General features: G+C 43.0%; 1 protein-coding gene across 1 annotated transcript in view; it reads left to right on the top strand.

The window, feature by feature from the left end:
- Window positions 1-24,932, top strand: part of ANTXR2 (ANTXR cell adhesion molecule 2) — a 552,370-nt gene that overhangs the window by 117,095 nt on the left and 410,343 nt on the right. The window contains exon 4 of the mRNA XM_078660866.1: window positions 7,544-7,625. Within this exon, the coding sequence (XP_078516992.1) occupies window positions 7,544-7,625 (82 nt within the window). The remainder of the gene's footprint in view (window positions 1-7,543; window positions 7,626-24,932) is intronic.

The following is a 24,932-nucleotide window of genomic DNA, read 5'->3' as shown; positions in this document are numbered from 1 at the left end:
TATCTGATCTCCTTAGCAAAGATCCCCTCCTGATCTATGATATTCCATGCCATGATCTCAGTTTTGTCATTATTTATTTCATAGCCCAACAATTGCCCAAAAGTCTGAGCTTCCGCAAGAAGCTCCGGGAGGGTAAAATTAACATTAGAGGATAATAAGATCAAATCATCGGTATATAGCGCTAATTTCCTCACAAACCCATTTATTTGAAAAGAAGCGATCGTCTAGTTTAGTCTTAAACTCTGGGCTAATGGTTCTATATACAAATCAAACAAAATGGGGGACAACTGACAACCCTGCCTAGTGCTGCGCCCTATTTTGACCACAGGGGAAAGGCCACCGTTAACCAAAATCCACGCCCGGTGGGACTTGTATATTTTTTTAAGAAACCTCCCTGAAACCGTCGACGAAGCCATAGATCTTCACGGTCCTATCCAAGAAGTGCCAGTTCACACGATCAAAGACTTTAGCTGCGTCGACTGTGATGATTGAAAGAGGAAAGTCCTGAGATGAAGCCAAATCAACCGCCCCAATTAAAGTATGTATCGGGTTCGACATCTGCCGTCCCGGCAAGAAACCTTTTGGTCCTCATGAATTATTGGCCCTCTGATCTTACAAAGCTGATTATTCAAGATTCTAGCAAAGACCTTATAGTCAGCATTTAGTAACGAAATCGGCCAATATGACTAGCACTGAGTAGGATCCTTGCCGAGCTTTAGGATCAATGCAATAACTGCATCGTTCCAAGAGTCGTCGGGCAGGGGAGATGTACCATCCAAGATTTCATTGTACATTTTCAACCAGACAGGGATCACCCCAAAATCAAGTAAACCGCAATCGGAATTGCATCCGGCCCTGCCGCTTTCCTTTTCTTGGCTGAATCTAATACTGTTAATATCTTGCTCCCAGTTACAGGTGAGGCTTTTCTGACTATCCTCAGTTAGTTTTGGGAGCTGTTTCCCTTTGAGCCACCTATCTATATGTTCCTCCTCCACCTGAAGGTCTTCCTGATATAACACCTGAAAAAATTGTGCAAATGCTTGTTCTATATTCTCTTTATCTCCCAAGGTTTGTACGCCTACTTTAATCTTAGTAATGTAGCTATTAGATCTATCGACCCTACTCTTCATGGCAAGAAGTTTGCCACAGTTCTCCCCCTGCTCCAAATCGCTCATTATACTTGCCTCCCATTTTTGGAGTAAGACCTCTTCAGACTTCAGTCTGAACTTCAACTGCAACTTCTCAACTTTCTTTATTAGATTCTCGTTTTCCGTGCCGAGGGAACCGCTGATCTTTAAATCTGCTTCTGCCCCTGATATCTGTAGTTCTAGACCAGCAAGATATTTCCTCTCAGCCCTAACCCACCCCACCACCGCCCCTTTTAGTGTCCCTCTCAGTCAGGCCTTGAAAGTTTCCCAAACCACGTGTAAGGGGGCTGACCCCAAATTATTCTGAAAAAAGTTGGATGTTTCAGATTTTAAAAAAACAGGGGTTGAGGGTTGCAGAAGAAATCTCCTATTTAAAGTCTATCTCCTCTGGGTAAGTGCTAGGGGGAGTTCTAGATTAAGAGCTGTGGCACCATGGTCAGATAAGTATATGGGCAGGTATCCAATTGAACTGACTTTTTCGAGATCTGAGTGTTCCATAAACATATAGTCAATTCTAGAGCAATGGGAATTCTTCTTGCTATAAAAAGAGCATTCGTTACTTTCTCCCTTTTTTTTCCGCCATACATCACAGAGATTGAAGTTTGTAATATAGTCAAGAGATAAGCTTTGACACGCGGAACTGCTATCTGTGTTCTAGGGGATGACCTATAAAGTTGGTTATTTAAAAGCACATTAAAATCTCCTCCCAAAATCAAAGGAGACTCATAGTCAGCCAGGTCAAGAAATAGATTATTCATAGGGGTTATATCATCCTCGTTGGGCCCATAATAACTAACAAGTGTATATTTAGACTCCTGACACTTGATTTCGGCAATAACCCAACGCCCTTTATCATCAACCTGGGACTTAATAAGCTCAACACCCAAATTCACTTTAAGTATGACTGCAACTCCTTTTGAGCAACATTGCTGGTCTGTGGCTATAACCTTGTCTACCTACCTTACTTTCCCAAATAATGCCTTAGACTCTGATTGTAAAAGATGGGTCTCCTGGATCATAAGGATCTTAGCTGAACTGGTTTTTAGGTACTGCAGAATTAGGTGCTGTCTCCCTTTAACCCTTAAACCATTTACATTCTAGCGTAGGAATTCGAGATACCGTTTCCCTCCCTGACCCGATCTCTCCCCCATCATTATCCGACTCCACCCTCTGCTACGACTACTGGAGGTTGTTATGTCACATGAGAATGTTGTTACGCCTTTTTTTCCCCCCAATGCTCCCCACCAACAACTGTGAAAACCCTTCACCATCCCCCCCCCACCACCAAACCACGGGAACCCTCCCTGACTACTCATTGGCAATAAACTATTGCCTTTCGGGTCAAAGCCCTCGGCCTAAAAAAAGAAGAGAAAATAAAAAAAATAAGTGTTGAATCCCCTTAGACTAAAGCCTATATGCTAGATTTAGTTTGTGCCAAAAAACTGTCTACTTCCTCCGGAAACCTAAAATTGAACATCTTGTTAGCCCATACAACATTTAGAAAGGCAGGGAATCTCAGCTGCACTTGTGCTCCCTGGTCCCTTAGTGCATCCATTCTCTTGCCCAATTCCCTTCTTCTATCCTCTGTAACTCTGGAGATATCAGACCGTATTCTAAAGGAGGCATCCTGAATCTGGATAGACTTCAGTTTAAGAGCTGCCCCCAGTAGTTGCTCCATAAGAAGATAGGACTGAATGTAAACTAGGTTTTTCCTGTTTTTTTTGTGAGCAGGCTTCAACTTAAAAGGGTCCCTGTGGATTCTCTGGATCTCAGTTTCCCAAACATGGGCTGCAGCAATCTGGGGGAAGGCTTTAACTAAAATATCAATAACATATGCTTTTAAATTATCACCTTCCAATCCTTCTTTCAATTCTAAGATCCTAATGTTGTTTGTTCTTGAAATATTTTCAAGCGTTTCCAGTCTTTCTGTTAAATCTCGTTCATTGTCTTTCAATCTGTGCACTTCTTGGGTATTACCATTAACCTCTACACCCAGTTCCCCACTTTATTCTCAAGGGCTTCCATCCGGTGCATCAGTGCCGACAGATTTTCCTCTAGGCTGGTGCAGGTATCTTGAATTTTCTTCTGATTAGTTTCAGAAGTAGAGAAACGAACCCTGATAGCTGCCTTAACATCCCATGTAATGTGTCCGAACTTTGTGTTTCTGGGATTGGGACGTATCACATGGCTCATCAGATTCAGCTTGGCTGCCACTCCCTGCCCTAGAGGTCATTGTGGTCTCACTTAATGGAGAGAATTGATTAGAAAGAGGAATATCAATATTTAACTCCTGAGACTCATTTGATGCAACTTGTTTGGCGGTTCTCCCAACACCCTGAGGATTAGCCATGAAGTATGACCTAAGTGAGAGAGTTACTTTAATAGGGACTTGATTATTCTTCCAACTCTTCACAGGAGTGGATTTCCCAGATTTGTTAAGCGGTTTCCTATGTTTATGATTTGTTACTGAGGTATCCACGACTTGGCGCAATTTTTCAGGTTGTTGTACAAAAGTCTCTCCTCCTACCAGAGCTCGTGATCTCAATTTATACCTTTTGCCTAGAAGAACCTCTGGTTTATTTGATTTTGATGGGCCCCCCTCGATATGCTGATCCCCTCTTTTTTCAAGCTGTCCAGATTGTCAAGATTGCTGTGTGGCTAACTCCATAGAGCAAGGGGCGGTCTCATTCCTTAACTTAGGTACCGTAAATACTTTAGTTGATTTGAGTGTTTTATCACAACATGTCACCAGACGCTCTGCTAGACAGGTTTCTTCTAACACAGCTCTAGACCCAACCTTAATGCCTAAATCCAGCTGCGATTGGCGCCTGACATGGATAATGGGAGGCTTTGTTTCGAGGTGGATTGCACCACATTTGCTGTTTCTACGATAGTTCAGGCAGGAATTAGACAGCTGAACATAAGGCAGGCACCAGGCACGGTGGCACTCAGCAAGTGCCCCCGCTGCCCTAAACAATGGATAAAGGGAATCGCCACGCATCCAGGATTTCACCAACCCAAGGCTTCAATAAGATTCAATGAAAAAACCCTGCCCCATTACCGCATTGCATAGAGGCAGCGTCTCTGACCTCGTGTCGTCTCCACCGCGCACCCCCTAGGTCGCGGTAAAGAGGAGACATCGCCCTGATTGTCGCACTTCCACTTCGGGTCCCTTCACTCCAGAATCACCTAAAATCACCCGGAATTGGGCAGGGTCACTCAGAGCGGCACAGGAGCTCCAGCGGCAGCCTGGGAGTCTCAGCACAGACCCAATGCGGCTCCGAACACTGCACTCGCACTCGCGGCAAATGGAGATGCAGCCTCACAAAGGGGACAGAAGGCAGAGGTGACAGAGCGACAAGACTGGTAGGCACAAAACTGTTTTAGGGAAAATTCAGGGATTCCAGCATCAGAACAGAATCAAAACCGCATAGAAAAGGCTTGAGGGCAAACGACCCGCGACTGGCGAACTAGCTGGCCGCCATGTTCCCTGACCGGGGGACAGTGTTAGCAAAATTGACAATAGCTTCTGATTACATCTTCAAGAGACAGCCTACTATTGTATTTGAATGGTCAGCATGGTGATAATTAGACATACTCGTGATCAGAAGGGGAGTTTCTGTATTCCCTGATCTTCAAATCACCCTGTGGTGAATATATTGACATTGGTAAATGTAAAGCATAACATGTCCTTACGTGTCTGAATTTAATCGTAACTGGATTATATCTTAAATACTAATGGGGAACATCACTTACAACACAACTTTTACCACGCAGTGCTTTTACATCGCAGCTTTTACAACGCAAACCATTACAACGCATTGCGCTGGGGGGCGCTCTAGGATAGGGAATATATTTAGTTTACTATCCAACACCTTCCCTACTATCCACGGGGACTGGAGTTGGAATAGTAAATTAAATAATTCACTATCCAGCGCCCCAAAGCACTATGCGTTGTAATGGCATGCGTTGTAAAACTCGCGTTGTAAAAGCATGCGATGTAAAAGCATGCGTTGTAATGTCGTACATCCATACTAATGGTATGGTCATTAAGAGCATAGTTTGATTGAAATAGGACTGTTCACTAAAGCTGTTGAAATCATTTACATTTAGGTAGGTTTGCAATTTGTACATTTTAGTTCAACCTGTGGCAATGGGGTGCGGTTAATAAGAAAAGCAATACACAAATTAAGAACGATTGTTTCTGTTTGTATGGGCTGAAGCACAAGTAACAATAGGTTGCACTAGAAACCTGGACTGATGCCAATATCGGCTGTAACGATTGTGCAAATGCAATACTAGCACTTTACCTAAGGGCCCGGTTCAGAGGTTGGGGGACAGGGAACTCCACCATAAACATGGCAGACCACCAAAATCTCTGCCCACCCGCTCTATTTATCGTCTGGCAGTCTGCAGCCTTTCTGACATCAACTTTCTCTGACAGAGTTGGGCTCTTCCAGGTAAGGATATCAGACCGCCTGCCATATTCAGACCAGAGGGTCTGTTTTTAGGTCTCGTAGCGTTTAACAGCGCGTAAGCGCTGTGTCCGCCAGAGATCTATTTTCGCTGGGTCTGCTTCCCAGGAGACAGCACCTGGCCGCGCGCATTGCCTCTTCAAGGAGGCGATTTGAGCGGGCCACGCGCTCGCGAACGCGCTCAGCTGCTGTCTCCTGGGAAGCTCCAACACCACACACGCATGCGTATACACAGTGACACACACACACACACGAGCGCCCATGCACGCACGCACGCACCCACACATACAGAGAACCCACCCCCGCCGTCGCAAACACACACGCCACACACATGCGCGCACACACACACACACACACACAAGTGAACCGAGCCCCCCCCGCCTGCCCACTTACCGCCACTCCAGACTTCAGCCGCCACTGCGGGGCTCTCTCTAGGGCATGGGAGCCCCGCGTCACCAGCACTGCTTCTCTCCGTGGGCGCGTGCACGGGCTTCCGAAGCCGGAAGTCCCGCCCCACGGAAAGTTTCGTTTTCGCTAACGTCTTGTTGATGAAATGTAATGAGGACTTCAGCAGAGAACTTTTACTTCAAGAAATGTCGCCAGCATATTTATGTAGGCGCAATTTATTTGTAAAGGTAATCGGCGGACCTGAAAAGTTTTACGGGCGTTGTTTGCATTTATGCTCAAGGGTGTCACTATCATAGCATTGGTGCAGTGCCTATTCTCTATGTATGTCATTCCCATTGCACTAGTGCACTGCCTGTTCTCTATGAATGTCTCTATTATAGCATTAGTACATTGCCTGTTTTGTATGGGTATCACTCCCATTGTACTGGTGCAGTGCCTGTTCTATATGGGTGTCATTCCTATAGCATTAATGCAATGCATATTCTCGATGGGTGTCAATATCATAGCATTGAGTGCGTATTCTCTATCGGTGTCACTATCATAGCATTGGTGTAGCACCTGTTCTCTATGGGTATCACTCCCATTGTACTGGTGCAGTGCCTGTTCTCTATGGGTGTCATTCCTATAGCATTGGTACAGTGTGTATTCTCTATGGGTGTCACTATCAGAGCATTAGTGCAGCACCTGTTCTCTATGGGTGTCATTCCCATTGCACTAGTGCACTGCCTGTTCCCTATGGGTGTCACTATCATATCATTGGTACAGTGCCTATTTTTTATGAGTGTCACTCTCATTGCATTGGTACACTTTCTGTTCTCTGTAAGTGTCACTCCCATTGAACTTGTGCAGTGCCTGTCCTTTATGGGTGTCATTCCTATAGTATTGGTACAGTATCTAATCTGTATTGGTGTCACTCTCACAGCATTGGTAGGAGTACTACTTATATTGTGAAAAACAATATCAAAAGCAATACCAAAAGCTCTAACTTAAATACTGCGAGACCTATTGCATTGCAAATGCTTGTTTTTTCTTCTATCCATCATGATCAGAAAAAAACTGGCAGGGCTGGACAAAAAAACTGAAAAACGACCCCTCCCATGCCCTGGGGGTGAATTTCCAGGGTGTGGAGATTAATGGGTTTTGTTTTTCAAAAACAAACTTCTGTTTTTGGGTTTGTTTTTGGAAAAAAACAAAAATGTTTGGTCCACGGCCGCCGTCTGTAAGATGGAGGCCGTAAATAACCTTTAAAGTCTTCAGAGGAACCACCTTTAAGGCCGTTCCTCTGAAGGCAGCGATCACCGTCCGTCAGGGTGACGTCTGAAATGTCCTCCTCGACCCTAACAGATGGGGAGACTGCCCTTCAAGCTCTAAATCGGCCCCAAGTGAGATTGCAAAAAAGGGCAACTGTCACCAACTCTCTGTATTCCTATATTTGGAAAAAACTGGCGACTTCTGACTTTGTATTGATGATCCTTTAATAATCAGCATAACTTGTATTTTTAACCTTCCTAGAGCACAAATCACAAAAGGCCTTGACGACTTAAGCAAAGTGAAGCCAGCTGGTGACACCTACATGCACGAGGGGTTAAAGCTAGTAAGTATTATTCTGAACATCTAGATATGCTAAAGTGATGAGAGAGAATAGAAACGTGTTCTACCGCATCCTTAAATTACTGGGAATGGAATCTTCTGGAAGTGTCATTATAAACAGAATTATTAATTCTTTCAAGGCCTCATTATGTCAACTTAATTTTGACACAGAAATTACATAATGTCTAGTAGTGCCCTTGTCATTTTATCACTAGGGTTGTATTTATTTCTAGGCCTGTAGATATGTTTAATTATTAGAAGAAAGATGCACCATACAGGTTAATATGGCAGGGATGTTTCTGAAAACCTTATTACGCTCTCCTCCAGCGGTGAGCAGTGCACCAGGGATTTTGCAAACACTATGAAAACCTACCGACAAATAGCATATCTCTAGAATAGAATGAATTTCAGGGTAACCATGCCCCTCTGATATGCTTACTTCTGGATGAAAAAAATGACAATGTCGAAAATTCCATTAGAACATCAGGGAGAACTCTTGTTTTAGTTAAAGACTAGCAAATTGGACGTGTTTAAAACTAACGGATATGTATTTGTTAGTTTATACTGTGTCTTCATGATTTCGTAATGTCCAACACAGCCCTGGATGTTTCTGCGTATATGTAAGTGTTGAGATATTGTGTAGTGCATACTTAGCTGGGAAACAAATGGGGGATTTGGAAAGATGATATGAAGATAGAGATTCTATCTTGAAGTGCTGTACCATAGTTATTTATGCTTCAGGACCTTTTTGGAGACTTATGCCATCATTTAGGGTTAGGTAGTGGCCCGCTGGGCACAAGGGCTCCATATTTAGAAGTGCCTAGTGGGGAGGTCTGTGCATTTAGACAAGTCATGGCTGCTCCTCTGAAGGCACTGACAGTTTGTTGAGCAGTCACCATGCTTCAGACGGCTGCTCAAGATTAAAAGATTTTATTATCATGATTTGAAACTGAAAGAGGTTCTCATAAAATACAGTGAGATATATATATATATATATTCACTGAAAAAACCATAGGTTTTACACACGTTATAGTTAGGAAGTAGCATTTACAAAACCTATGAAATTCACTGAAAAAACCATAGGTTTGACACCAGTTATAGTTAGCTGGAAATTTTACTGATATAAAACCAATGAAATTCCACGTTATAGTTAGTTGGACTCACTATAACTTGCGCGTGTAATGCACTGCTGATGACGTCACATATTACATCACTCATGACATCACTGATGACACCATCCAGTGAATGTGTGTCTTTCTGAAAAATAAATATGTGTTATATATGTATATATTATTGAATATCTTAGTGAATACATATATTAGTGAGTAATGCTTAAATATTTAAATATATGTATTAGTGTTTCACTTTGTGTATAAGTGGCTGCATGGGTTGATGAGTAGGTACATGTGTATGTATATAGGTGATTAGATGTTTTTCTTAGTTTCAGTATGAGTGTCTGCATGCTTTGGTGGGAGTATTACTTAGTACATAGATGCAAGAATGACTGAGTCTCTGTTTGTATGTGTTTTGAAGACAGCATATGTGCAGGACTGTATGGGTGGATGAGTGTGTATATGTCTGTGTTAGTGAGTGAATGACTGTCTTATTAGTGTCTTTATCAGTAATTACATATGTTTTAATCTAGTATATGTAAATATTGATGTATATAAGTGAGTATATGTGAGAGTGAGGGATTGTAAGAGTTCCTGTTTAAATTAGTATGTGTTTCTATAAGTGATTTTTAAGAGAGTAAGTATGTGTAAGTTTCCTTAGAAGTAAAGTGGTAGTGTGTGTATAGCTGTTTATGCAAATAAATGGATGTTCAATAGTTTATTTGCATGTGTGAGTATGTGTGTGAATAACTTTTGGATGACTGTCGGTGTGTAACAGGATGTGTAGGTGTATCACTACATATGATTAGTGAATATATGTCTGAGTGACTATATAGAACTGTTGGTGAATTAGTGCATGTGTATATAGATGGTGGAATTATTGAATTGGTTGTTGTAACTGGTATGGTATCTCCATTTTTTTGAAAATTTTAGTTTCTATTTTTGAATATGCGTTTCAAGGGTTAGATTACAGTGAAAGGAGGTCTGTCACTGTGTCACAAGGATGGTGTCATCAGTGATGTCATGAGTGATGTAATATGTGATGTCATCAGCAGTGCATTACACGCGCAAGTTATAGTGAGTCCAACTAACTATAACGTGGAATTTCATTGGTTTTATATCAGTAAAATTTCCAGCTAACTATAACTGGTGTCAAACCTATGGTTTTTTCAGTGAATTTAATAGGTTTTGTAAATGCTACTTCCTAACTATAACGTGTGTAAAACCTATGGTTTTTTCAGTGAATTTCATAGGTTTTTAAAATGCTAATTCAGAAATATCTCGTGTATACAACCTATACTTTTGTCAATAAAGTTCTGGCAATATTTTTTTCAGAAACAAGCCGTTTTCTTCACTGTTCAAGTTGCATAGAGACTCCTTGTAAAGCGATACAGAATTAGAAAGTCTGCCTTTTTTTTTAACGCATTAAAATTTGCCTGTAAATAAAAATAGCCTTTCTAAACTTTCATGCACGACCCGGTGTGCGCACTCTCGGCAACAGTTCTCAATAAAATGGATAGCGCATTTCCAGGCTTTCGTGCGCGACCGACTGCGCGCACCCGCCTATATATTTTGTGAAAACTTTGCAATCTGAACTTATTGAATTTCTTCATAGACCCATCAAAGAACTTATAATACGTCAAAGAGACTAAACCTAGGCTTCTTTTTTAATATTATGAAAATTTTCATTAAATGGAGCCGAATGTCTTTTTAAACTTTCGTATGTGACCGAATGTACACACCTTGGTATTTTAAAAAAATATATAAAAGGTTTTATACTTTAACAATTGTATGCTTGAATCGAGCTCAGAAGATATATTAAATCCGGATATGTTTGGATTTACTCCTTTTCACGTTTTGAAACTTCGCTGAATTAGACCGCTACTTGCAAATGGCGTACGTGACCAGATACTATCACCGCGTACACGTCCTGAGACGCGCATGTGAAGTCATGTGACTTGAAAACAACACTTCCAATTGGTTCTTAGTAGTTTCTATTCTGCAATTTACAAGGAGCACTCCACCCACTTCTCTCACTATCTTTTCTACTCTCAAAAGAGAACGACGTTCAACACCCTTCGGAAGACTTTGCTGAAATGGCTGCCGCCCCGCATTCATCTTCCGAATCTGAAGGAAATGAGCGACTACCTTTAAAAAGAAAAAAGGAATCTTTTATTTGGCAATTTTTCACTCATCCTGAAGAACAAAAGATAGTGAATGCGTCACAAGTTACCTGCACGATATGCAATTCGGTTCTCTCAAGAGGAAATCCAAGAAAAAAATATTCCTTTTCCATACATACCATGGTGCGGCATGTCAAACAAGTGCACCCTGTGGAATTTGCACAGGCATCGACAAGAGCCCTGGCCACGCTATTACCATCAGAGGTGGCCAGCACATCTTCTGGTGGACGACCTGTATCTCCATCGAGTGCTGTGATGGACTTGAGACCATATCTTGCAAAGGTGCACATGAAATGCAACGAGTGTGGAGAAATTCTTCTGTACGGAGAGCAGAGCCTCATTCTTACTAAACTAAAAATTGAGAGTCATAAATGCCCCGAGAAAAGATACATTTCTTCATTTCATTTTGATCCTGTGTCACACATGAAAATGTTGTTGCAAGTTAAAAAAATCAAAAACTGCATGACACTGTTCCTGTCAAGGTAGCATAGCTGGCGGCCTAGGGGTGGAGGACCGTTGTGCAAATACCCCGGGGAGGACTCTGGATATGCTTGGTCCCTGAGATTCTTAGATGTCACTGCCTTCCACAAATGGCATAAATCCTGGATGTTCGGTGCCATACTTGAGGGTTTGACCTAAAGACACGTCCTGCGGTGCCCTGGTCCAAAATCAAACAACATAACACTTGTTTTAAAAAAAAAAATAAAAAAAAAAAAAAGTTCTTTTCAGAACTAACTCATTGTACCAAAAACAGCTCCAGGAGCATATTATAAAGGGGGTTTATCTCCCCTTTTTTGGCTTTCGTTCGTGCGCGACCGTGTGCGCGCACCCGCCTATATATTTCGGGAAAACTTCGCGATTGCAACTTATTAAATTTCTTCATAGACCCATCAAAGAACTTATACTACGTCAAAGACAGTAAACCTAGGCTTCTTTTTTATTATTATGAAAATTTTCATTAAATGGAGCCGAATGTCTTTTTAAACTTTCGTGTGTGACCGAATGTACACACCTTGGTATTTTAAAAAAAAATATAAAAGGTTTTATACTTTAACAATTGTATGCTTGATTCCAGCTCAGAAGATATATTAAATCCGGATATATTTGGATTTACTCCTTTTCACGTTTTGAAACTTCGCTGAATTAGACCGCTACTTCCAAATGGCGTACGTGACCAGATACTATCACCCCGTCAACGTCCTGAGACGCGCATGTGAAGTCATGTGACTTCACAACAACACTTCCAATTGGTTCTTAGTAGTTTCTATTCTGCAATTTACACGAAGCACTCCACCCACTTCTCTCACATCTCTACCCTGTTATCTGCAATTGTGAACATCAAAAGGAGCTGCGCTACGCCCCTGTAAGAGGCCTCACTCCCACTGCTGCAACGGCTTGGCAGTCCTCCAGATGCACAGGAACAGCCCCTCCGATCCATTGAAGTTCTCTGTCGTGAGAGGCCTCACTCCCACTGCTGCAACGGCTTGGCAGTCCTCCAGATGCACAGGAACAGCCCCTCCGATCCATTGAAGTTCTGTGTCGGTCTCAATACCACTTACGAAATGAAAATAAGCACTGAAGAATATTTATGATGTAGCAGGAGGAGTACTACATGCTTGCAGAATGCATTCTATTACCTATAAAAAAGTGAAACACCCACGCTACAATCATATAGAATACTTCCTCTAAAGAAGCCTGTGAATAACTTTCGAACATCAGGTTAACCTTTTTTTACTCTGTCATCATTGTTAAAGATAAGTATTTACAATACTATATTAAACAATGCCATGATTTTTCCTTTTTAATTTTAAAAATCTTGCAATCTTTCACAAACCCAATACTCATGGCTTCTTTTTCGTGACAAAAATCTTGCAATATTACATACCTACATAGAATAACAGAAAAAACATAAAACTACAAAGGCCAAACAGTCTACTAAACGCGGATTTGTAACCTATGGGGCAGATTCATGTTAACTACTTCATACCCAGATATGCACCAGTTAATGTGCACCACAGTATGGTAGTGCTCCGTTACCCATGGTGTGCCACATTTCAAATGTGGCGCACCATGGTACAAAAACACCATACATGCGTAACACATCTGTGCTCAAAAACTAAATACATTGCTAGAGTTGCATCGCAACTGTGATGCAGCTCCAGCAAGGCTCACCAATGCACTATATTCACAATGCTACGTCAATACCTACGCCTGCTTCAAACACATGCACAGTTTTGAAACAGCATGGGCCTGAAAGTCACTGAGTGAAATATCATACATTACAGTCAGCCACTTTCAAGACGCATTCCTTCAGAGGAACACTTACCGGTTATTAGAGGTAGATCGTCCGACTCCACCGGAGGAGACCCCTAATAAAAAAGACATATATAAAATGCGGACTAGCCACTGTATCGTGCTAGCAAACTTTAACTTAAAAATCGTTAGAAAAAACAAAAGGAATCGAGCAAAATCAGTAGGCCACTGATAGGATCCCTTTTTCACCTCGCTTAAATAGAAACATTAGGAACAACCCCTCATGAGAAATATGAAACTCCGCCGCCCACCCCGCCCAAAATAACGACAAACCCTATACAAATATTATAAATAAATACAACACACCAGCAAAGTAACAGGGTAAAACGTTTTATTAAATAACTATTTACATGGCAGCCTGCTGCAACATGAAAACAACACTTCCAATTGGTTCTTACTAGTTTCTATTCTGGAATTTGCACGCAGCACTCCACCCACTTCTCTCACTATCTTTTTTACTCTCAAGAGAGAACAACGTCCTACATTTTTCGGAAGACTTTGGTGAAATGGCTACCGTATCTCATTCATCTTCCGAATCTGAACAAAATGATCGACTACCTTTAAGAAGAAAAAAAGAATCTTTCATCTGGCAATTTTTCACTTATCCTGAAGATCAAAAGTAAGTAAATGCACCAAAAGTAACCTGCACGATATGTGACTCGTTTCTCTCAAGAGGAAATCCAACAAAAAAATATTCCTTTTCCATACATACCATGGTGCGGCATGTCAAACAAGAGCACCCTGTGCAATTTGCAGAGGGATTGACAAAAGCCCTGGCCACGCTATTACCATTAGAGGTGGCCAGCACATTTTTTGATCGACGACCTGTATCTCCATCGAGTGCAGAGATGGACTTGAGATATTTAACTATATGTGGTCTATAACCTATAATTTTTTCAGTGAATTTGCTCCGCCGCCCACCCCGCCCAAAATAACGAGAAACCCTATGCAAATATTATAAAAATATACAACACACCAACAAAGTAACAGGGTAAAACGTTTAATTAAATAACTATTTACATGGCAGCCTGCTGCAACATCGATCCAAATGCATAGTTTTTTCAGTGAAATTCCTCCGCCGCCCACCCCGCCCAAAATAACGAGAAACCCTATGCAAATATTATAAATATATACAACACACCAACAAAGTAACAGGGTAAAACGTTTAATTAAATAACTATTTACATGGCAGCCTGCTGCAACATCGATCCAAATGCATGACACTGTTCCTGTCAAGGTAGCATAGCTGGCGGCCTATGAGTGGAGGACCGTTGTGCAAATACCCCGGGGAGGACTCTGGATATGCTTGCTCCCTGAGATTCTTCGATGTCACTGCCTTCCATAAATGTCATAAGTCCTGGATGTTGGGTGCCATAGTTGAGGGTTTCACCTAAAGACACGTCCTGCGGTGCCCTGGTCCAACCATCACATATACCTGCGCCAGGAGACGGCGTGGGGTGCACTGGAAGGGAGAGGCGGCGCGAACGAGCCTCCCCCACCTCCCCAGGTGGAGGTTTCTCAGCTACACCCCTAAAGACACGTCCTGCGGTGCCCTGGTCCAACCATCACATATACCTGCGCCAGGAGACGGCGTGGGGCGCACTGGAAGGGAGAGGCGGCGCGAACGAGCCTCCCCCACCTCCCCAGGTGGAGGTTTCTCAGCTGCACCCCAGCACTTCACTCGACATAGGCGGCCGGCTCCCAGGGTCCGGCGGAACTTTTAGCCTTTTGGTGACTCTTCCATTCTGGACCTTGTCCCACAATCCGTTTGACCTGAAGACACGTCCTGCGGTGCCCTGGTCCAACCATCACATATACCTGCGCCAGGAGACGGCATGGGGTGCACTGGAAGGGAGAGGCGGCGCGAACGAGCCTCCCCCACCTCCCCAGGTGGAGGTTTCTCAGCTGCACCCCAGCGCTTCACTCGACAAAATGAGTTGCGCCCGCTCCTGTGGCACAGTGCCTCGCTCGGCCAGCTGAATTACGCCTGCTCTTGCTATTACAGCGTCTCACCCGCCATCCGGCTGAATTGCACCCACTCTTCCGGTACAGCGACAGGCGGCTGCCACGGAGCTTAGGAAATGGCGGTCGGCTCCACAGACTTGGGCCTGGTCTGCAAGGATGGCTCTGGACAACCCTGGAACTCGGACGCTTGACTGCTACGGCATGGGCCCCATTCCCAAAAGCGTCCCCTCAGCCTTGAAGATACTACAAGAGTCACCAGGGCCCCCGACTCCCGCAGACTTCCGGTGGGGAGCTTCTGCCATGATTGCTCGCAGAATGGCCACGACGTAGCCACGGGGTGCTCTCATGCTGACGCCAGCTTCAGTCTGAAACATCCAGAAACACTGTAGTATCGCGTCATCGCGTAATGCGTCATATGACGCGCCGCGTTAGCGCATCCGGTGCGCGAAGCGCAGCTTCCCGGAAGCGATCAGGGGCGCAGCGCGAAGCGCGTAACGTAAGCATAACAGGTCATGTGACTTGTTAATAAAACTTTTCATTGGTTCATTTCACTTTTGGTTTCCTAATGATGTAAGGCTAGGTCATGTGACCTAAAAGTAACACTTTTCATTGGTTTAGAACTAAACCACACCTCCTCAGGTGGTGGTTGAGCAATATTTTCTGAATGGAAGACACCATCTGAGATCGCCCCCGACATAGGCGGCCGGCCCCCGGGGTCCGGCGGGACTTTTAGCCTTTTGGTGACTCTTGTCTTCTGGACCTTGTCCCACAATCCGTTTGACCTGAAGACACGTCCTGCGGTGCCCTCGCAATGCGGCCTGCTCCCTGAATGTGTGCAGGGGGACGGTATTGATTGGATCAAGATGGCGGCTTCACACAAAGCTGACTCAAGTGTTGCTGCTGATGCTATGCAGACAAAAACTGGTTTTCAGTTTGTACATTCTTCAGGCTTTTTCTTCATAAATGTAACAATGTGAGACTCACTAGGAGAACGGCCGTTTATCTTTCCTTTCAAAATGCTGCCAACAATATTTTCTGAATGGAAGACACCATCTGAGATCGCCCCCGACATAGGCTGCCGGCCCCCGGGGTCCGGCGGGACTTTTAGCCTTTTGGTGACTCTTGTCTTCTGGACCTTGTCCCACAATCCGTTTGACCTGAAGACACGTCCTGCGGTGCCCTCGCAATGTGGCCTGCTCCCTGAATGTGTGCAGGGGGACGGTATTGATTGGATCAAGATGGCGGCTTCACACAAAGCTGACTCAAGTGTTGCTGCTGATGCTATGCAGACAAAAACTGGTTTTCAGTTTGTACATTCTTCAGGCTTTTTCTTCATAAATGTAACAATGTGAGACTCACTAGGAGAACGGCCGTTTATCTTTCCTTTCAAAATGCTGCCAACAATATTTTCTGAATGGAAGACACCATCTGAGATCGCCCCCGACATAGGCGGCCGGCTCCCGGGGTCCGGCGGGACTTTTAGCCTTTTGGTGACTCTTGTCTTCTGGACCTTGTCCCACAATCCGTTTGACCTGAAGACACGTCCTGCGGTGCCCTCGCAATGCGGCCTGGTCCCTGAATGTGTGCAGGGGGACGGTATTGATTGCATCAAGATGGCGGCTTCACACAAAGCTGACTCAAGTGTTGCTGCTGAAGCTATGCAGACAAAAACTGGTTTTCAGTTTGTACATTCTTCAGGCTTTTTCTTCATAAATGTAACAATGTGAGACTCACTAGGAGAACGGCCGTTTATCTTTCCTTTCAAAATGCTGCCAACAATATTTTCTGAATGGAAGACACCATCTTGTAGCATAAAGGGCTGCGTCAAGGGTGGTATTGCCCAGAATGTCTTGTTTTCTAGTGCTCGTAATGACGAAGCCAGAACTGCCGAAAGGGATTCTGGTCCTGCCGCTACTTATTGGACACATTCAACTATACTCTGGTCCTGCCTGACCTCGACCAAAATGGCGCCAGTATGGGAGCGAATTGCAACTCCTTATGACGTTCTAGTTACTTAGCCTTGACTTATGGGGGATGTATGCGGTCTTTAAGCACATTGCGGGCGGGGAAGGGTACTGACTAGGAATACGGACAACCCTATTGATGTCGATTTTTCATTATTGATTATTGTATTAATAAAGCTTCGAAATAATGTTACCCATGATACTCGCCCATGGTATGCGTATTGACGATTTTATTGTAACTGATCCTGTTATACTTTCAATTAAAAAATCAACCTTCACTGATCCTGCAACCGTTTGTCACGTTTAGTTTTTTCAATTAAATGGCTCGCTTGTTACATACTCTGTAGTATTCTGTTAATGTTTACTTTCTAGTCTTTTCAGAATCTTCCACACTCTGTGTTCTTTCTCCTCTATCTCTGGATTCTGTTTAGAATGTGTTTTGAATTGCCAACTGTATTGTAATGATCTGCTGGCTGAAGGAGCTGCTGCGCAGCACTTGTTCCAATAAATATACTTGTAAATCAACCTGCCTTCGAGCTATTCACTACAAAAAACTTGGCGACGATCCCTGATGAACAAGTGACTGCTCACCACGCGTGGATTAACATTCGGCAAACCTTAAGCGTCGACTACACTGAGACACCAGAAGACACTAAGTACTAGAGACACCGACTGAACCCTCGAGAATACGTCGAGCGGACAGAAGAATCGGTAACTCATACCAGTCATCAATGACCTCGCCGAACTTCAAATAAAGGAAAAATAAGGTACTGTACTTGATTTATGTCATTTCACAGAAGCGGCAGCAGTTTCCATTCAGCGCGGGCATCAGCCTGTTTGATTACGTCAGTAACGCAACTAGCGCATCTGACCTACGTTCTTGGAGGATTGATTTACGCCCAGCATCGAAGTGAATACAATTCTCTAACGCAACTGACGTAAGTTGCATATAGAACGTCACTGAAACGCAACGTCCTAACGTTGGAGCGCAACGTTGGAGACCATTTTGAAGATCAGTTTCAATTTTTTTCCGTGACAGTTTTATTGTTACACCACCGAAGAGCAAACCAATTTTCAGCGTGTAAACAAAGACGCATCTTCACAAGCGCTCATAACGGAGCCATTTAAGAGAAAACCACCACGAGGTGAGTGGTTTCAACCTGATATTGTTTTCACGAAACGAGAAGTCGTTTTTAAACACGCAGCTAGGAAACAGTTTGAACTGGAGTCACTTTTACCTTGCCTGAGTTTTGATATTATTAAGAAACGAGGAGACAGTTATAGTTATTCCATTGAGGGAAGTCATTTTAAACACGCAACGAGGAAACAGTTAAACTCTATAAAGGAGTCATTTTACCTTGCCTGAGCTCTGATATTGTTAAGAAACAAGGAGACAGTCATAGTCATTCCATTGTCTACAGCCATCTGAGTCGCTGTTATTCTGCAAATCGAGGAGACAGTCTTAGTTCATTCCATTGTCTACAGCCACCTGAGTCACTTGTCTTCACTGAACTGGAGACGTTTGCCATCAGTAACGCTATTGTTTTCTGGACAGTGTCTCTCCTGTGTTTTTGCCATCAATAACGCTATTGTTTTCTTGACTGAGTATCTCTCCTGTGTTTTGAAGAAAATCTCAACATTCAAACAAATATGAGTTTACAAGCTGTTTCTCCTCCTCCACCGTTCCTTGATCTTCCAGGTGAACCTCCCATTGTCTGGAAAAAGTGGTTTGACGCTTTCACCACTTACTTAGGGGCTATTGGTGCATCCAGGTACAGGGCAGAAAGGAAAAAATACCTTTTGTTAAACAGCTTGGGGTTTGAAGGACGTTCAATTTTTAAACATTTACCCCCCTTGGTACTTGCTCCTGAAGAGGAAGATTTAGATGACTACAATCAAACTGTAAAACTACTTGAACTACGTTTTGATATCAAACCTAGTCTTGTTGTTGTCAGGCACAAATTTTTCAAGTCTGAGCAGAAGCATGGTGAAAAGGTGGAAGATTTCATTTCTACCCTTAGGGTATTGAGTGCTGAGTGTGAGTTTGAAAATTTTAGGGACCAAATGATAAGAGACCAATATATTTGCAAATGTTTAGATAAAAATATTCAACAGAAATTGTTATCACTTGATAATCCCTCTCTCGAAGAGACTGTGCGAGTTGCGAAAAGCATTGAATTTTCAAAACTCTCTGTCAAAGAATTAGATATTAGGTCTTCTTCGTCCACTACTAAGGATGAGACAGTAGTCAGTTCTGTGAAGGTTGTTGATAACAAGATAGGTACTTTAGGTCGTGCCGACAACAAATTTTTTAAACAAACTAATATGTGTTTTAAATGTGGAAATTTTCCCCATTCAAAGTCTGGTCGTCCTTGCCCAGCCAGGAGTGTCACTTGTAGATTGTGCGGCAGGGTGGGACATTTTGCTAAAGTGTGTCAAAGTGGAAAAATAAATTTGTCCTTCTCGCAACCTGGTAAACAGTGGAACAATAATTTTGCCCCCACTTCGGTTGCTTATGTTTCTGATCATTCTCAGGATGATAGCAGCATACAAGATGATCTGAGAGACATGGTTGCTGTGGTTAGCATTGAAGATCCTGAGTCAGAGTGTGTAGATCCTTACTCCGATTTTGGTATTGGAGATAAAATTGTTTGTTTGTTGGTGGATTCTGGGGCCAGGATAACAATGCTAACTCAGGAACTCTTCGAGGAAGTTTGGGGTGATCGCAAACTTTCTCCTCCAGACAGGTTACCCCTCAACTATGAGGGCAGGAAGATCGAACTATTGGGATATTTTGAAGATTCTATTGAATTTAGGGGGAGGAAAATTTTTGGCAAAGTGTATGTCTCAGTCAAAGGGTTGAACATCCTTGGTTGGTTCCACCAAGGTTTATTTAAGATGGTTCTTCGCCCAGGAACCAAAGATCCCATTTCCATAGCTGTTGTTCAATCCGACGATATTTCCCCTGTTAGTGATGTCTGTTCCACTCAAAATGATGATTTTATCTGCACTTTGACCAAAGATTTTCCTAGTGTATTTAGCAACAAATTAGGGGAAGTGAAAGGATTCATGCACACTATCCGTGTTAAGGACAATGCTATTCCAATCAAACATAAATTGAGAAATGTCCCATTCAGTGTGCGAGAGCAGCTTGAAACTGAGCTTTACGATCTTTGCAGCAGAGGAATAATCGAACCCATTGAATCCTCTCTATGGCTTTCTCCACTTGTTGTTGCTAAAAAAAAGACTGGGGAGCTTCGTGTCTGTGTCGACTTACGCAGCCTAAACAAAAACATCTGGGTCGATTCTTTTCCTCTGCCTAAGATCCCCGACATGTTGTCACTTATTGATGGTTCCAAGTGGTTCAGTAAGCTGGACCTAGCATCTGCATATCACCAGGTGGTCCTGGATCCAGCGTCTAGGCATTTTACTGCCTTTGTATCCCCTATAGGTTCTTTCCAATACTGCCGTATGCCCTTTGGGTTGGCCTCTGCGGCAGCCGTCTTTCAAAGGATTATGACTAATATTTTAAAAAACATCAATGGTGTGGTCGTTTTCCAAGACGATGTGCTTATTCATGGTAAAAGTAGTGATGCCCATGATAAAACTCTCAAAGAGGTGTTGAAAGCCTTGAGTAGTGCAGGCGTAGTTTTAAAGAAAGAAAAATGCATTTTTAGGGCTCCCAAAGTAGAATACCTCGGACATGTATTATCTGAGAAAGGTGTTGAACCCCGACCTGGTTTGGTTAAGGCCATTGTTGATAGTCCTGCACCTAAAGACAAGAGTGGTTTGAAGTCATTCATTGGACTTTGTGAGTTTTACGCTAGGTTCATACCTGATTACGCCACGAAAGTACAACCCCTTTCCAACATGCTCAAGAAGGAGGTTCCTTTTTGTTGGGATGCTGATTGTGAAAAAGTTTTTACTTGGATCAAACAAGAACTTACTGGGTCTAAGGTTTTGAAGCCTTTTAATCCCAATTCGTTGTGCACCATCACTGTAGATGCCAGTGGGTTCGGTTTGGGGGCTGTTCTTACTCAAGAAGTAGGTGGCGTTGAGCATACTCTTGGATATGCTTCCAGGGTTCTTCGGGGAGCGGAGTCCAACTTTGCAGTCATTGAAAAGGAACTTCTAGCTTGTTGTTGGGCTATCAGGAAATTTAATCCGTATATATGGGGTAAACATTTCTGTTTGAGGACTGATCACAGTCCCTTAGTCTCTATCCTGACTGGGGTTCGGATTAAAGATCATTCTCCGAGGATTGCCAGGCTTTCAACGAAGTTGCTCCAATATGATTTTGAGGTCAGTTACATACCCGGGAATAAAAACATACGGGCTGATTATCTTTCTAGGAATCCTGTTGACGTTGATATTGACAGAGATTGCGAGGAAGATTATGATGAAGAAGACTGTTTTGTGGCTTTTGTTGGGGTTGATGATATGCGCTCCATTAGTGAAAAAGAGTGGAGAGAGCATTTATCTAACGATACCCTGCTAGGGGAAGTGATCAAATTTGTTAGAGGTGGATGGCCCAGGGAGAAGAATGTTCATGTTTCCCTCCAGACCTTTGTCAAAGTTTCGGATGAGCTCTCCATTGAGGGGGGTATCCTAATGCGTGGGGATAGATTGGTTCCTCCCGGTGATCATAGAATTAGAATTGTCAAAGGTGCGCATGAGGGTCATCTTGGTAAAACACTAACCAAAAGAAGGGTTAGAGAGCATTACTGGTGGCCCCAGATGGATCAGGATATAGATACTGTCGTTGCTGAGTGTGTGGTTTGTTCCAGTGCTGAAAAGTGTTTGAAAACACGTTCTCCTCCCCTTCAACCCATTCCTTTTCCTGATAGGCCGTGGGAAAAGATAGGTATAGATCTAGTTGGCCCGTTCTATTTGCTTCCCTCTACCTCCAGGTTTGCGATAGTTGCAGTCGACTACTACTCTAAATGGCCAGAGGTCCGTTTTGTAAGTGAAGCCAGTTCCAAGAATATTATTGATTTCTTGAAGGACCTGTTTTTGCGTGAAGGTTTTCCTTCCTCCATTGTAAGTGACAATGGTACACAATTTGTTAGTCAGGAATTTTGTTCGTTTGTTGATTTGAGTGGCATTGTTCATTTGAGGAGTGCTCTTTATCACCCTCAGACGAACGGTCTTGTTGAGCGCATGAACAGGGTGCTTAACAATTGCATTCAATGGGCCATTGCTCAACACTGCCATGTCCCGAACGCTGTCAGATCCATGTTGTGGTTCTATCGTACCACCCCCCACACTTCCACCAAGGTTTCCCCATTTGAACTGTTACGTGGGAGGAAACCATGTTCAAAAGTTTGTCCTGGGTGGATGTCACGTTGGGTAAAAATGAATTCCATCGATAATGTTGATGAAGTTGTCAGGTCCAATGTCTTGCATGCTCAGTCTAAACAAAAGAGTGTTTTCGACTCCAGAAAGAAAGTAATCTCTCAGTCATTTGTGGTGGGTGATAGAATTCGGATCAAGTTACCCACTCACTCTACCAAGGGGAGTCCCAAGTTTTCTGAACCTTTTGTTATTGACAAAGTATGTGGAAATTCTGTGAGAGTTAACATGAAGAACTGGTGGAATGCTGCCAGGGTTGTTAAGGTGAGCAAGTCTGGAGTTCACCCTCAGTTCTTGCATAATATGCCTGTGTCACCTCTTGATGTTCCTGTACTGCCTTCTACTTCGTCTACTTTTGTTTTGCCTCACCGTGGTTCTCCTGTTCTATCTTCCCATGATGTTTCCGCATTGCCCTCCACATCTTCTGCCATGGTCCTACCTCGCAGGAGTACTCGCACTCGAGCCACTCCTGCCAGGTTTCTGTAATTGCTGTTTCCTTATCTCTTGATCCATTACTATGCTCTCCTGTTCTGTTCTGTTCTGTAGGAGAGAGGATAATGTAGTATTCTGTTAAGGTTTACTTTCTAGTCTTTTCAGAATCTTCCACACTCTGTGTTCTTTCTCCTCTATCTCTGGATTCTGTTTAGAATGTGTTTTGAATTGCCAACTGTATTGTAATGATCTGCTGGCTGAAGGAGCTGCTGCGCAGCACTTGTTCCAATAAATATACTTGTAAATCAACCTGCCTTCGAGCTATTCACTACATACTCCTATACCCCTGGCTTTTGAAAGACACCATCTTGTAGAATAAAAGGCTGCGTCAAGGATGGTATTGCCCAGAATGTCTTGTTTTCTAGTGCTCGTAATAACGAAGCCAGAACTGCCTTGGTATATTCCAATATATGCCAAAGACAGAAATGGAATTAGTCAAATCAACATTGTGCACAAATTGAGAAAGCAAGAAGACATGTTAATAAATCTGTTTCTGCTTTCCTCAGATATTATAGCATAGGTTCTATTTACCACAACAACTTGCGTTACCACATGCAAGACATCTATAGGACAGATGGTGTTCATTTCACGGATGAGGGAAACAGAATCTTCCTCTGCAACATCAGACTCTGCATCGCTACTTACTTATAAATGCAGAAAAAACTCAAATAACACAAGGGCTCTTTTCAGAGCCACCTTATATCAAAGCACTCAAACTTCTGATTTATCTCCATTTTCACACTCTTGTAAATAGGTGTGCGCGCCCGGGTGCGTGCACCCCGCAACTTAAAAAAAATAAATATATATATATATATATATTCGCGTTTAAGGGCCTTACTGCACACCCTGAGAGAACCTATGCAGCAAAACAATCTCTACCTTCTCCCCTTTCCATGTTCCAACGCTTTGAAATGACAATATATTTACTCGCAGTGACAAAATGGCGGTCAACACTTCCTGATTTCCTTCGAATCGAACGTTAACAGACGTCACGCAGCAAAAAAAAATTCCGCTCGCGCGCAGCCGCTTGAGTGCGCGCACCAGTCCGCGCTTACAGATATATAATTGACTTTAACTTTAATTTTCTCATCAACTACTGAACGGATTTACACCATTCCAAAAAAAGCGTAATCTGCGAGCCGGACTTTACAGTTTTGCCAAATTTCTTATAAATCCATTCAGCCGTTCGACCTGTAGCCGTGTCTAGACGTCCTATGGAAAATAACATGGAGAAAACACGTTTTGGGACCCCCCTTTTATCTCAGCCCCCACTTCACCAATCCCCCCCAAACTTTCAGGGAAGGAGCGCAGCGGACCGAGCCATCTTCTTTGAGAAATTCGCAAAGATTCATCCACCAGGGCCAAAGTTAATCCAAATAGAATGTTGAGGATTTCCTATGGAAACTAGGTCCTAACTATAACTACCTACTGGCGACCGCCAGTAGGTAATATATATATATTTCTAAAAACCAATACATACGAAATAAATTACATCAAATTCTGAAGTACAAAATAAAACCAGTCAACTTACAACTATGCTCTAAGGCCTCATACATAGAAAAAGTGCAAATGCACCATCAATTCATTTAGGGGCACATGCATCAAACCATTTTGCGATCGCAAATAGTGCGAATTGCAAAATTCGTCCGTTTGCAATCGCAAAATGGCCTTATGAGATGCATGTACCTTTTTTGCAATTCTCAATTAAGAAAATACTTTTTTGGGGTGATTTTCTTAATTGTGAATGCAGTTAGTGGATTGCAAATTGCGATTGCCTAAATGCAATTCATTATGCAATCGCAAATTACATTTTCGCAATTTAGAAACGCAAGTTACCGTCAACTTGAAGTTGAAAGTGCATTGTGGTGCACACACATGCCCTTAGAGCATATGTGTGCACCACATGTGCATACTTACCTTTTTTTGGGGG

This window comes from Lissotriton helveticus, chromosome 9 (genome assembly GCF_964261635.1).
Source record: "Lissotriton helveticus chromosome 9, aLisHel1.1, whole genome shotgun sequence".
Lineage (NCBI taxonomy): Eukaryota > Metazoa > Chordata > Amphibia > Caudata > Salamandridae > Lissotriton > Lissotriton helveticus.
This window is presented reverse-complemented; position numbering and strand designations above follow the sequence as displayed.